We start from the raw sequence: 15,972 nt of genomic DNA on the forward strand, positions 1-15,972 counted from the left end.
AATAACCTGCTCACCGATGATCAATTTGGGTTCCGCCAGGACCACTCGGCTCCAGATCTCATTACATCCTTGGTCCAAACATGGACAAAAGAGCTGAATTCCAGAGGTGAGGCGAGAGTGACTGCCCTTGACATCAAGGCAGCATTTGACCGAGTGTGGCACCAAGGAGCCTTAGTAAAATTGAAGTCAATGGGAATCAGGGGGAAAACTATCCAGTGGCTGGAGTCATACCTAGCACAAGGGAAGATGGTAGTGGTTCTTGGAGGCCAATCATCTCAGTCCCAGGACATTGCTGCAGGAGTTCCTCAGGGCAGTGTCCTAGTCCCAACCATCTTCAGCTGCTTCATCAATAACCTTCCCTCCATCATAAGGTCAGAAATGAGGGTGTTCGCTGATGATTGCAAGTGATAAGTTCCATTTGCAACCCCTCAGATAATGAAGCAGTCCATGCCCACATGCAGCAAGACCTGGACAACATCCAGGCTTGGGCTGATAAGTGGCAAGTAACATTCGCGCCAGACAAGTGCCAGACAATGACCATCTCCAACAAGAGAAAGACTAACCACCTCCCCTTGACATTCAATGGCATTACCATCGCCGAATGCCCCTCCATCAACATCCTGGGGGTCACCATTGACCAGAAACTTAACAGGACCAGCCACATAAATACTGTGGCTACAAGAGCAGGTCAAAGGCTGGATATTTTGTGGCGAGTGACTCACCTCCTGGCTCCCTAAAGCCTTTCCAACATCTACAAGGCACAAGTCAGGAGTGTGATGGAATACTCTCCACTTGCCTGGATGAGTGCAGCTCCAACAACACTCAAGAAGCTCGACACCATCCAAGATAAAGCAGCCCGCTTGATTGGCACCCCATCCACCACCCTAAACATTCACTCCCTTCACCACCGGCACACTGTGGCTGCAGTGTGCACCATCCACAGGATGCACTGCAGCAACTCGCCAAGGCTTCTTCGACAGCACCTCCCAAACCCGCGACCTCTACCACCTACAAGGACAAGGGCACCAGGCACATGGGAACAAAACCACCTGCACGTTTCCCTCCAAGTCACACACCATCCTGACTTGGAAATATATCGCCGTTCCTTCGTCATTGGGTCAAAATCCTGGAACTCCCTTCATAACAGCACTGTGGGAGAACCTTCACCACACGGACTGCAGCAGTTCAAGAAGGCGGCTCACCACCTTCTCAAGGGCAATTAGGGATGGGCAATAAATTCTGGCCTTGCCAGCGACGTCCACCTCCCATGAACAAATAAAAAAGAATCAGCCGGCTCCTATACTGAGCCAGATGGCAATTGGGGCCTGGGAGTGAGGGGAGCTGATCCCAGAGGGGAGCGAGCATGGACTGGCTGCAGGCAGGAGTATTTTTCTGAAACCCAGAGGTGCGCTCCTACTCCTACTGGCCCCACAAAAATAAAAGAAAAAGAGTTTTGGGACCCCTTTGTGGAGCAGCGTAACAATGTCCCTCTAAGGACCGCTGGTTTTCAAGGCTGAAATCGATAGATTTTTGGATTCTAGGGGAATCAAGGGATATGGGGATCAGGCAGGAAAGTGGGGTTGAGGTTGAAGATCAGCCATGATCTTATTGAATGGTGGAGTAGGCTCGAGGGGCCGTATGGCCAACTCCTGCCCCTATTTCTTATATTCTTATGTCCTTTTTAGGCTGTTCACCACCTGGTACAAATGGGCGGAGTGTGCGTGGTGGACTCTCCACCCATTGGTACTTCAAAATTCCAATTGAGATCCAATGGCATAGAACCCCAATTGGCATATTTGAACAGCCTCCTGCCTGAACCGTTGGACTGTTGACCCATTTACAGGCCCACTTAAAAATTCCAACAGGGAAGCCTGGGCGTCCAAAGTGTCCCACCCTCAATTTTCAACTGCCAGTCCCCCATTTTTCAGGCGAGAAACGGGCAGCCGGCAGTTGAAAATAGCCCGCATTAACTTATCTGTTCTCTACACAGATGCTGACTGACCTGCTGAGTATGTCCAACATTTTCTATTTTGGTTTCAGATTTCCAGCATCTGCAGTTTTTTGCTTTTTGTTTGTGACCTACATTTAATTGACTTTCTCTTGCCTTAATTCATAACAAATTTCCAACAATTATAATTGCACATCAATCTTTGAATTTTGGGCAGTTTTGGAGTTGTTCCAATATCTGATGCAGTATCACCAGGAGCTTTGTCTACATGCACCTGATTTAACTGATTCTAGCAGTGCTGGTGGGGATATTTGGATGGACTCTGAAAAGATCCAAGTCCATTAAGTACTAGATCAGGATTAGACAATGTGATGCAATTAAACTTTTATCATATACAGATCTGGAGCTGTTTCCTCTGTATTCAAGTGTCCCCATCACCGTGTACAGCAACATAAGAAAACAGTCATGGATTTTCTCACCAGAATAAGTTGTACTAACATTTTTGTATTTCTTCCGTTGTTTGAGATATTTACACTGCAAATGTGAACTATAGCCATTGTGTTAATATGCCAACAAAATCAAACTATTCAGAAAACAGCTAGATACAGTAAATAACTTATTTTCTTTCTAAGAGCTGTGTATTTTAAACCCTGAAGGATATAACTTGTAGATTGTTTCTGTGCATATACCATTTTCTGTGAATAATAATGGAATAATAAGCTAAAATGTATATTTGTTATGTTATATTTTAGTACCGTATGTACACACAAGCAAACCACATTTATATATAACTTTGAAATACTTAGAGGACCTGAAGCTAATGCCTGTTGGGGAAGATTTATTCTTCTAAGTGCTGGCAGTGCAAAGGTGTTGCATGGAGTTCCTTCATGTACAGTATTTGCTAAAATTAAAATTAATGAAGTCCCACTGGTCAGTGTAGTTAGCTGATCATCCCAATCAACTGGGAATCCATCGAAATTTGAATCCACCACTGGGTGTCCTGGTGGTAAATGCATTACCCTGAGGAAAAGCTAATGTTCTTATTGTACAGTGATCACGAATTGAAGTCTTGAAAGACGTATCATTGTCCAGCTCACTGGTACTCAAACTAGCCGAGTTGCAGGCCATAGATGTTTGAAGCCCATTGAAACTCCCATACATGTTGATGGTTTCCTTGCTTTCATTGTAACTGGCTTCTCCTGAGTAGTGGTTTCTCTTGAGATGTTTAGAGTCTGTGTCATTCAATGTTTGCAAGGCTACATTGCATTTTTCTGAGATATCTCTTAAAATCTCATCCACTTTATCACAGTCCTGGTTGTCAAAGTAGGTGTCCTCGACTCTTTGCCGCTTAGCTGGGGATCTCCAGGGGAAGGTCTCAGGCATGGTTGCATTGGCATCCTGGCATTCCTGCTTCATTAGTTTCTAGTAAAAGATAAAAGTAACAATCCTTTAATGAACTGGTTGCTTTAGGAATCTCGCTTACAGTTGCACCCTACCATATGTATGCATACTGACACTAATACTAGACTGTTCCAATGTTGCAGTTCATCAATGGGTTAAGATGGTGTCATAAACCATTAGAACAAAGCTTGCAGACCAATCCCACCTGACCTCCTGTGGCGTTGCTCATGGACAAAAGAACAAGGGGGTAGAAATTGGTCCTGGGCAGTGGCACAAAATGGGTGATAGCGAATCGGCCGCCTATCCTACACCCTGTCAGATTTTCATTTCCAAAATAAAATTGGACGGGGTGTAAAACAGGCTGCTGATTTGCTATCGCCCGTTTTATGCCACCACCCAGGACCAATTTCAATCCCTGTGCCTCTGTTTCTCTCCACCCTCTAATTCTTTCTGTCTTCCTCTTGCTGTTTTTTACTTACGTATAAATCATCTCAAGCTCGAGATGTATTTCTCCTTTGAAAATTGTGTGTTGTTCTGTGTAATATATAGAAACATGGCGATTACTGTTTTCTGGACTTTTTTACCTGGAGCTTGTCATGATGGGAAGTGATGAATGACTGGCTCCTGCTTCTGTACCACTTGATTAACCCAGAAGTAAAGTTGTGAATTATTGTATCAGCTGATACAGAGAAATATCATATAATTAATATATGTACATATATATATATATATATGTACACACACATAAAGAATTTCACTGAAGGGAGGATGTTATTTTCTAGATCGTTATGTGGGATATTAGTAACAGTCATATTACAACTATTACGAATATATTAGTTACATACCTACTATTAACTACATATTAATACAACATATATTACTATATATTCAAACAATAATAGCAGAAATATTGCTAATACCCTCCCTGGCAGTAATCTGGAAACACCAACATGTGTCCCATTCAGTGGTGGAGATCTTGGAGTAGATTTTACCTCCAAGCGATGTTCAGGTAATCAGCTGATCAGCCACCTGACAGTCCTGGCAGGAAGCCCAGACCATTTTGAGGGCCAGGTCTCATTAACATAGGGCCTACAGGTTGCAGGTGGAAAACAAGTGCCCTAGGGAACTCCGTCGGCTCCAGGCCACAATATGATCGGGCGGTCCAGCTGGACTCGGGGCGTCAGGACGATAGGTCAGGGTGGGGGGGTGGGAGTTCCGTTCTTGGGAGGTGGGACCTGATGTGGCAGTGGTCCAAGCTGATTTTGCACTCCTGCTCCTCCCAGCCCCAGAAAAATAATTTAAAACTTGCCTTCTGGGCTCCTCATCAGTTGGACCACACACTCTGCCCAATATTGTCCTAAAATGGCAATCTGGGTCCTATGTATATCATTGGACACTGATTTGCATTTTAAAAGTAAAAAAAAAAAATTAAATTTAAAATCTGACATTTTTAAATCTCCTAAAACAATTGACAACCTAAAGGAATGAGACTCCACAATTATAATTGTTTACTTTTTGGGAAAGAGAGGTTGATTGGCAGTCATTAACAATTATCATATAATTAAAAGGGTACTCGCCTTGTTAATTTTCTGTGGTGAGTTTCTTTGGCAACTTCATGAAAATCAAGGGGAGGTTAAGCGCAAGATGCAGTTTTTGCAAAGCTAACCGCTAACGGCGCAAATCGGCCAGCGTGCGTCATTCAAATGCCGTTACTTTTTCAGCAAAATTTAGCCCCATATATTGTGAGAGACAGCCTGTCTAGTCCAGAAACTAGCACACATATACACACACCCTAATCTCCTACTCTCTAGGTTTCCAAAGTCTTAAAAGCAAGCTGGTTCTCACCTTGTGGGCCACACCATTTCTCTGAAGCAGGCGCATCCATATGTGCAATTAAACCATGCTCCTCTCATGAAAATGGGAATAATAGTGTGAATGTTTATAACACTTACATCAAGAATGGATGCCAGATGTTTTGCCTTACTGGCAAGTTCTTTCAGTTGGACATTTCTCTCCTTCAGTGATACAATTTCATATTGTTTTCTCTTTAAAGTGACTTGCAGCTGCAATAGAAAACACTAATCAGCCAGGAAGCTAAAATTCTACAAAATGAGAATATGATGCATCACATTACTTTTAGATTGTCAGAAATTTCAATTACACTTTAAGCTTCTATGGAAAATTATGATGGAAATGTAGAATCATAGAATTTTACAGCACATAAGGAGCCCATCTGGCCTTTGCGTCTGTGTTGGACTTCTGAAATAGCTTCCCACTTAGTCCTATTTCCCTGCCTTTCCTCATTCATTTTTTTAAAAAATATTTTTCCACTTCCTTTTTAAAAGCTATTTGGGATTCTGCTTCTGTCATTGTTTCTGGCAGTGGTTTCCATGTCCTAACAACTCTCCATTAAAACAATTATAACTTTTCCCTTCATTGTTTTGGTGATGATTTTGAATTTATGGCCTTTAGTTACCAACTCACCCAAGCAGTGGAAATAGATTTCCCCGATTCACTTCATCAGAACCTCTCATAATAAAAGAACTACAGATCCATAGAAGTTTACAGCACAGAAGGATGCTACTCGGCCCATCTCTTTACTAGAGCCATCTAAAGCTAATCCCACTGCCTCACTCTCTTCCCATAACTCCATATCTTCTTCTGCTTCAAACTTTTATCAATTTTCCCTTAAAAGATGCAATGGTTTCTGCCTCAATCATTCTCTCTATGCAAAGAAATTTCTCCTATCCTCACTCCTCACTTTCTCAGGAGTAATTTTAAATTGATGACCCCTTGTCACTGATCTCCCTCTCCGACCAGAGGAAACAGTCTTTCCATATTCATTCTATCAAAACTCTTCATAATTTTAAAAACCTTTATTAGATTTCTTTTTATCTTCTCTGTTCCAGTAGATATAGCCCCAAGTCCCTTCTCATAACTATAGTTTCCCATGCCTGATGAATCTACACTGCATGCTCTCGATGCCTTTAATGTCCTTTTTATAAAACTGCACACAGTACTCAGACTGTAGATTAACCAATGTTTTGCTTAAATTCATCATTTCTTTTTATTCTTCTACTCTATGCCCTATTTATAAATCCCAAAATCTTATATTGCCTTTTTTATGGCTTTATCTACTTCCACGTACGCATTTAGAGAATTATGTATTTGACTCCCGAGGTTTCTGTTCATTTACACTCTTCAGCGTCTTTCCATTGAGTGTATATTCCCATTTTTTTCTCCCAAAATGTATTACCTCACACTTATTACATTAAATTCCATTTGCCACCTGTCTGCCCATTCCACTAACTCTATGCCTTCCTGAAGTTTTTTACAGTCCTCCTCACTGTTTGCCAAACACCCTACTTCTGTGTTATTAGCAAATTTCAAAATAATGTTCCCTATACCCAAGTTCAAATGATTTGTATATACCAAGAACTACAGTGAACCCAGCGCTGACCCACTAAGTACATCATTTTCAACTCTTTTCCAGTCCCAGCAACACCCATTTACATTAACACTTTGTCTCCTGTTCATTAATCATTTTCTATCCATGCTACTACATTCCATTTTAGATCATACTCCTGAATGTTGTGAGACACCTTATCAAATCCCTTTTGAAAATCTAGGTAAACTGCATTCCCTTTATCTATCCAATTGATCACTTTCAAAAAATTCTATTAAATTTGTCAAACACGACATGCCTTTAACAGATCCATGCTGGCTATCATTGATTAGCCCACATATTTCTAAATGCTTCCTGATTAATTGTATTTGGAATTAAATTTAGATTCCTAGTATCACCTTGGGTATGGCACAGGAGCAGGTCATTCAGCCCATCATGCCTGTGCCGGCTCTTTGAAAGAGCTATCCAAATAGTCCCACTCCGCTGCTGTTTCCCCACAACCCTATAATTTTTTTCCCTTCAAGTATTTATCCTATTCCCTTTTGAAACTTACTATTGAAGCTGCTTCCACCACCCTTTCAGGCAGTGCATTCCAGATCGTTACAATTCGCTGCGTAAAAATATGTTTCCTCATGTCGCCTCTGGTTCTTTTGCCGAACACCTTAAATCTGTGTCCTTTGGTTACCAATCCTTCTGCCACTGGAAACAGTTTCTCCTTATTTACTCTATTAAAACCGTTCATGATTTTGAACACCTCTATCAAATCTCTCCATAATCTTCTGTGTTCTAACTCAGTTTCTCCAGTCCCTCCACATAACTGAAGTCCCTCATCCCTGGCACCATTCTAGTAGATCTCTTCTGCACCCTCTCTAAGGCCTTGACATCCTTCCTAAAGTGTGGTGTCCAGAAATGAACACAATACTCCAGCTGAGGCCTAACCAGTGCTTTATAAAGGTTTAGCGTAACTTCTTTGCTTTTGTGCTCTATGCTTCTATTAATAAAGCCCAGGATCACATATGCTTTTTTAACAGCCTTGTCCTGCCACCTTCAAAGACTTGTGTACGTACACCCCCAGGTCTCTCTGTTCCTGCACACCCTTTAAAATTGTACCATTTCATTTATATTGCCTTTCCCTATTCTTCCTATCAAAATGCATCACTTCACACTTCTCTGCGTTAAATTTCATCTACCATGTGTCTGCCCATTTCACCAGTCTGTCTACGTCCTCCTGAAGCCTGTTACCATCCTCCACATTGTTTATTACATTTCTGAGTTTCATGTCATCTGCCGACTTTGAAATTATACTCTCTATACCCAAGTCCAGGTCATTAATATATGTCAAAAAGAGCAGTGGTCCTAATACTGATCCCTGAGGAACACCACTGTATAGTTCCCTCCAGTCTGAAAAACAACCGTTCACCATTACTCTCTGCTTTCTGTCCCCTAGCCAATTTTATATCCATGCTGCCACTGTGCCTTTAATCCCATGGGCTTTAATTTTTCTAAGAAGTCTATTATGTGGTACTTTATCAAATTACTTTTGAAAATCCATATACACATCATCAACCACACTGCCCTCATCAACCCTCTCCATTACTTCATCAAAGAACTCAATCAAGTTAGTCAAATACGATTTTCCTTTAACAAATCCGTGCTGAATTTTATTTACTAGTCCCAGATTATTGTCTCTAAAAGTTTCCCCACCATGACGTTAGGCTGCCTGGTTTGTAATTACCAGGTTATCCTTCTCCCCTTTTTTATTAGGGGTGTAACATTTGCAAACCTCCAGTCTTTTGGTACCATCCCCATATCTAAGAAGGATTGGAAAATTGTGGCCAGAGCCTCCGCAATTTCCACCCTTTCTTCCTCAGTAACCTAGGATGTATCCCATTTGGAATGGGTAACTTTTCTACTTTGAGTACTGCCAATCTTTTAAGTGCCTCCACTTTATCTATTTTTATCCTATCCAATATTGCTACTACCTCCTCCTTTACTGCTACAATGGCAGCATCCTTTTCTCTAGTGAAGACGGATGTGAAGTATTCATTTAGTACCTCAGCCATGCCCTCTACCTCCACAAGAAGATCTCCTTTTTTGTTTCTAATCAGTCCCACCCTTCCTTTGACTACCCTTTTACTATTTATATATTTATATATTTATAAAAGACTTTTGGGTTCCCTTTTATGTTAGGCATTAATCTATTCTCATACTCTCTCTTTGCCCCCCTCTTATTCCCTTTTTTGGATCTCCTCTCTGCTTTCTGTTTTCAGCCTGGTTCTCTACTGTATTATGAACCTTACATTCGTCATAAGCCTCCTTTTTCTGTTTCATTTCAATCTCTATATCTTTCGTCATCCAGGGAGCTCTAGCTTTGGATGCCCTTCCTTTCCCCCTTGTAGGGATGCGTTTACTCTGTACCCGAACCAACTCCTCCTTGAAGGCCGCCCATTATTCAATTATTGTTTTGCCAAACAATTTTTGATTCCAATTTACCTGGGCAAGATCCCTTTTTAACTCACTGAAATTTGCCCTCCTCCATTTAAGCATTTTCACATTTGATTCCTTTTCCATATCTATTCTAAATCTAATGATATTATGATCACTGTTCCCCAAATGCTCCCCCACTGAAACATGCTCCTCCTGCTCCACTTCATTCCTTGGAACTAGATCCAGCACTGTTTCCTTCCTGGTTGGACTGGAAATACACTGTTCCTGAAAGTTCTCTTGCACACATTTCAGGAATTCCTCCCCCCTTTGCCCTTTTGCACTGTTACTGTTCCAGTCTATATTGGGATAATTGAAGTCCCCCATTATCACTACTCTATAGTTCTTGCATCTTTCTGTAATTTGCCTGCAAATTTATTCCTCTATCTCCTTCCCACTATTTGGTGGCCTGTAGTATACACCCAGTAACATAATAGCTCTTCTATTGTTCCTTAATTCTAATGAGATAGTTTCTGCCTTTGACCCCTCAACTACATCATCCCTTTCCAGTGCTATAATAGTTTCTTTGATCAATACTGCCACCCTCCCCCCACTTTCATTCCTTCCCTATCTTTCCTAAATACCTTGCAGCCAGGAATATTAAGTACCCAATCCTCCCCTTCTTTGAGCCAGGTCTCTGTTATTGCCACTATATCATAGTCCCATGTGGCAACTTGAGCCTGCAGCTCACCAACCTTATTTACCACACTATGTGCATTTACACACATGCACTCCAATCTCATCTTAGACTGGCTCACGTTCCTAAACTATTCGTCACTCTAGTGCTACTTATCCCACCCAGTCCTCTGTGCACCTTGTTTCTCTTCTCTAATGTTTCATCCTGGTGCCCATCCACCTGCCAAATTAGTTTAAACCCTCCTCCACAGCACTAGTTAATCTCTCCGTGAAGACATTGATCACAGCTCTTCTGAGGTGCAACCTGTCAACCTTGAATAGATCCCTCCTGCCCCAGAACTGGTCCCAATGCCCCAGGAATCTGAAGCCCTCCCTCCTGCAACATTTGCTCCAGCCACGCATTAACCTGTCTTATCCTACTATTCCAATACTCACTAGCACATGCCACTGGGAATAATCCAGAGATTATTATCTTTGAGGTCCTGCTTTTTAACTTCCTCCTTAGCTCCTGAAACTCTGACTGCAGGACCTTGACCATTTTCCTTCCTATGTCATTGGTTCCCACATGGACCATGACTTCTGGCTGTTTCCCTTCCCCCCTCAAAATTTTCTGCACCTCCCAGTGATGGCCTTTACCCTGGCACCATGGAGGCAACACACCATGCTGGACTCACGTTGGTGGTTGCAGAAATGTCTGTCTATCCCCCTGACTATTGAATTCCCTACAACAACTGCATTTCTTTTGCCCCCTGTGCAGCCGAGTCTCCCACAGTGCCATGGATTTGCTCCTGACTGCACTCCCACGAGGTGTCAACACCCTCACTGGTATTCAACACTGAATACTGGTTTGTGAGTGCCACAATCCCAGGGGACTCCTGCACTGCCTGCCTGTTCCTCCTAATCTGTCTGGTGGTCACCCACTCCCTCTTTGCCTGAACTCTCTGTAGCAGTTGGGAGACCACCTCCTGAAAACGTGCTATCCACAAAACTCTCAGCTTCCCGTTTACACTGTAGCGACGCCAACCACCCCTCAAGCTCAGAAATTCTAAGCTTGAGCTGAAGCAGTTGGCAGCACTTCCTGCACATGTGGTTTTCCAGGACACACAAAGTCTACTGGAGTTCCCACATGGCACAGGATGTGCATGCGATGGACCCCAGCTGTCCTGCCATGTTAGCTAAACTTTGTTATTTAAACTTTGTTTAGCTTTAAGGCATTTTACTGTTTATCTGACACTAAAACATTAACCACTAAAAAACACTAACCAATAAACTAAATACTTACTGACTAGCTCTTGGCGCTCCTCCTTGCCTTGTTTTGATTCCTCGTGCTGCTCCCTTTATGCTCCATTCAGTCTTAGTCTATAGCTTTGGTTTAAATCACTTACCACCTCCTTCCCCCTCTGCACCAAATTCCCACACTCACCAAATTCCCAGCTGGAAGTCCTCACTCTGTTCGCATTTCACTCCGTTAGAGATTTACTCTCTGTCTTTCCCAACCTCTGTGCTCAAGCTCTTCTATCAGATCTCTTCTTAACTTTCTTTGTTCTAATGAAAAGAGCCCAGCTTCTTTAATATTTCCAAAGAAATATAGCCCCTGGGATCATCTTAGTGAATCTCTTCTGTACCCTCTCCATCACCTTGACATCATTTCTCAAATAAGGTGCCCGGTCCAGCAATGCCTCGATTTTAAAATTCCCATCTTTGTGTTCAAATCCCATCTTGGCCTCACCCCTCCCTATCTCTGTAACACCTCCAGCTCTGCAACCCTCCAACATCTCTGCACTCCTCCAATTCTGGTCTCTTGTGCATCCCCAATTTTCATCACTCCACCATTGGTGACCATGCCTTCAGCTGCCTAGGCCCTAAGCTCTGTAATTCCCTCCCTAAACCCCTCCGCCTCTCTACCACTCTCTCCTCCTTTATGTCACCCCTTAAAAGCTACCTCTTCGGCCAAGCTTTTGGTCACCTGTCCTAATATCTCTTTATGTGGCTCTATGTCAAATTTTGTCTGATAATGCTCCTGTGAAGCACTTTGGGACAATTTTACTATATTAAAGGCACTATATAAATGCAAGTTATTGTTGTTAAGTAGTTGGGTGTGGCATGATCACTACATTGGGTTCAGTCTGCACGTTATGTTACTGAATCTGCCATCTAAAGGTCATCAGCAAAATTTTTAAAAATAAGAAATGGGCTTTGATGTAACTCCAATTCATATCTTCAGCTTCCTTTAATTTGAGGAGGTACAGCAGTTAACATAGTCAGTTGTAGATGAATATAAATAGACTATTGTTCATTTGTGTTTTGTTAAAGAAAAACTATAATTTTATATAGTAAACAATGAGTAATAGGATTTGCCCAAATTCTGCAAGATCTTATTTCACTCAAACAATTCCAATACAAAGGAAGTTCTGTTGTTGTTGCTCATCAAAGCTAGCCAGTCGTGCTAAATATGTGAAACTTACACATACACAGATATTTAGCAAAGACCAGCTAGTTTTGATAATAAGCATGACCTTTTTTTAATTATTCCTTCTCGGGGTATGGGCGTCGTTGGCAAGGCCAGCATTTATTGCCCATCCCTAGTTGCTTTTGAGAAGGTGGTGGTGGGCCTTCTTCTTTTACCACTGCTGTCCCACAGGTGCTCCCACAATGCTGTATGTAAAATATACATATCCATTGGAGCTGTAACATTTCATACAAATGACCTAATAAATGTCCCATATTTGTAGATCTGGGTTTCTATTTTTTTTTATTCGTTCACGGGATGTGGGCGTCGCTGGCAAGGCCGGCATTTATTGCCCATCCCTAATTGCCCTCGAGAAGGTGGTGGTGAGCCGCCTTCTTGAACCGCTGCAGTCCGTGTGGTGACGGTTCTCCCACAGTGCTGTTAGGAAGGGAGTTCCAGGATTTTGACCCAGCGACAATGAAGGAACGGCGATATATTTCCAAGTCGGGATGGTGTGTGACTTGGAGGGGAACGTGCAGGTGGTGTTGTTCCCATGCGCCTGCTGCCCTTGTCCTTCTAGGTGGTAGAGGTCGCGGGTTTGGGAGGTGCTGTCGAAGAAGCCTTGGCGAGTTGCTGCAGTGCATCCTGTGGATGGTGCACACTGCAGCCACAGTGCGCCGGTGGTGAAGGGAGTGAATGTTTAGGGTGGTGGATGGGGTGCCAATCAAGCGGGCTGCTTTATCTTGGATGGTGTCGAGCTTCTTGAGTGTTGTTGGAGCTGCACTCATCCAGGCAAGTGGAGAGTATTCCATCACACTCCTGACTTGTGCCTTGTAGATGGTGGAAAGGCTTTGGGGAGTCAGGAGGTGAGTCACTCGCCGCAGAATACCCAGCCTCTGACCTGCTCTTGTAGCCACAGTATTTATATGGCTGGTCCAGTTAAGTTTCTGGTCAATGGTGACCCCCAGGATGTTGATGGTGGGGGATTCGGCGATGGTAATGCCGTTGAATGTCAAGGGGAGGTGGTTAGACTCTCTCTTGTTGGAGATGGTCATTGCCTGGCACTTATCTGGCGCGAATGTTACTTGCCACTTATCAGACCAAGCCTGGATGTTGTCCAGGTCTTGCTGCATGGAGGCTCGGACTGCTTCATTATCTGAGGGGTTGCGAATGGAACTGAACACTGTGCAGTCATCAGCGAACATCCCCATTTCTGACCTTATGATGGAGGGAAGGTCATTGATGAAGCAGCTGAAGATGGTTGGGCCTAGGACACTGCCCTGAGGAACTCCTGCAGCAATGCCCTGAGGCTGAGATGATTGGCCTCCAACAACCACTACCATCTTCCTTTGTGCTAGGTATGACTCCAGCCACTGGAGAGTTTTCCCCCTGATTCCCATTGACTTCAATTTTACTAGGGCTCCTTGGTGCCACACTCGGTCAAATGCTGCCTTGATGTCAAGGGCAGTCACTCTCACCTCACCTCTGGAATTCAGCTCTTTTGTCCATGTTTGGACCAAGGCTGTAATGAGGTCTGGAGCCGAGTGGTCCTGGCGGAACCCAAACTGAGCATCGGTGAGCAGGTTATTGGTGAGTAAGTGCCGCTTGATAGCACTGTCGACGACACCTTCCATCACTTTGCTGATGATTGAGAGTAGACTGATGGGGCGGTAATTGGCCGGATTGGATTTGTCCTGCTTTTTGTGGACAGGACATACCTGGGCAATTTTCCACATTGTCGGGTGGATGCCAGTGTTGTAGCTGTACTGGAACAGCTTGGCTAGAGGCGCAGCTAGTTCTGGAGCACAAGTCTTCAGCACTACAGCTGGGATGTTGTCAGGGCCCATAGCCTTTGCTGTATCCAGTGCACTCAGCCGTTTCTTGATATCACGTGGAGTGAATCGAATTGGCCGAAGACTGGCTTCCGTGATGGTGGGGATATCGGGAGGAGGCTGAGATGGATTATCCACTCGGCACTTCTGGCTGAAGATGGTTGCAAATGCTTCAGCCTTGTCTTTTGCACTCACGTGCTGGACTCCGCCATCATTGAGAATGGGGATGTTTGCAGATCCTCCTCCTCCCGTTAGTTGTTTAATTGTCCACCACCATTCACGACTGGATGTGGCAGGACTGCAGAGCTTTGATCTGATCCGTTGGTTGTGGAATCGCTTAGCTCTGTCTATAGCATGTTGCTTCCGCTGTTTAGCATGCATGTAGTCCTGAGTTGTAGCTTCACCAGGTTGGCACCTCATTTTTAGGTACGCCTGGTGCTGCTCCTGGCATGCTCTTCTACACTCCTCATTGAACCAGGGTTGATCCCCTGGCTTGTTGGTAATGGTAGAGTGAGGAATATGCCGGGCCATGAGGTTACAGATTGTGCTGGAATACAATTCTGCTGCTGCTGATGGCCCACAGCGCCTCATGGATGCCCAGTTTTGAGCTGCTAGATCTGTTCTGAATCTATCCCATTTAGCACGGTGGTAGTGCCACACAACACGTTGGATGGTGTCCTCAGTGCGAAGACGGGATTTCATCTCCACGAGGACTGTGCGGTGGTCACTCCTACCAATACTGTCATGGACAGATGCATTTGCGACAGGTAGATTGGTGAGGACGAGGTCAAGTAAGTTTTTCCCTCGTGTTGGTTCGCTCACCACCTACCGCAGGCCCAGTCTAGCAGCTATGTCCTTCAGGACTCGGCCAGCTCGGTCAGTAGTGGTGCTACCGAGCCACTCTTGGTGATGGACATTGAAGTCCCCCACCCAGAGTACATTTTGTGCCCTTGCTACCCTCAGTGCTTCCTCCAAGTGGTGTTCAACATGGAGGAGGACTGATTCATCAGCTGAGGGAGGACGGTAGGTGGTAATCAGCAGGAGGTTTCACTTGCCCATGTTTGACCGGATGCCATGAGATTTCATGGGGTCCAGAATCAATGTTGAGGACTCCCAGGGCCACTCCCTCCTGACTGTATATCACTGTACCGCCACCTCTGGTGGGTCTGTCCTGCCGGTGGGACAGGACATACCCAGGGATGGTGATGGAAGAGTCTGGGACGTTGGCTGAAAGATATGATTCTGTGAGTATGGCTATGTCAGGCTGTTGCTTGACTAGTCTGTGGGACAGCTCTCCCAATTTTGGCACAAGTCCCCAGATGTTAGTGAGGAGGACCTTGCAGGGTCGACTGGGCTTGGTGTTTTGCCGTTGTCGTGTCCGGTGCCTCGTGGTCTGATGCCGGGTGGTCCGTCCGGTTTTATTCTTATTATGACTTTTTGTAGCGAGATTTTACAACTGAGTGGCTTGCTCGGCCATTTCAGAGGGCAATTAAGAATCAACCACATTGCTGTGGGTCTGGAGTCACATATAGGCCAGACTGGGTAAGGGCGGCAGGCTTCCTTCCCTAAAGGACATTAGTGAACCAGATGGGTTTTTACGACAATCCGGTAGTTTCATGGCCATCATTACTGATACTAGTATTTTAATTCCAGATTTTTTTATTTAATTAATTGAATTTAATTAATTAATTGAATTTAAATTCGCCAGCTGCCGTGGCAGGATTTGAACTCATGACTCTGGATTTTAGTCCAGGCCTCTGGATTACTAGCCCAGTAACATAACCACTATGCTACCGTACCATAGTTTGTTACTATG

At 44.0% G+C, this 15,972-nt stretch overlaps 1 protein-coding gene across 1 annotated transcript in view; it reads right to left on the reverse strand.

Moving 5' to 3' along the window:
* Positions 1–2,905: 2,905 nt before the first annotated feature.
* Positions 2,906–15,972, reverse strand: part of mcidas (multiciliate differentiation and DNA synthesis associated cell cycle protein) — a 30,714-nt gene continuing 17,647 nt past the window's right edge. The window contains exons 6-7 of the mRNA XM_067994509.1: positions 5,302–5,412; positions 2,906–3,370 (exon numbers count right to left, since the gene is read on the reverse strand). Coding sequence (XP_067850610.1) covers positions 2,906–3,370; positions 5,302–5,412 — 576 coding nt within the window. The remainder of the gene's footprint in view (positions 3,371–5,301; positions 5,413–15,972) is intronic.

Source organism: Heptranchias perlo, chromosome 1, assembly GCF_035084215.1.
Source record: "Heptranchias perlo isolate sHepPer1 chromosome 1, sHepPer1.hap1, whole genome shotgun sequence".
Lineage (NCBI taxonomy): Eukaryota > Metazoa > Chordata > Chondrichthyes > Hexanchiformes > Hexanchidae > Heptranchias > Heptranchias perlo.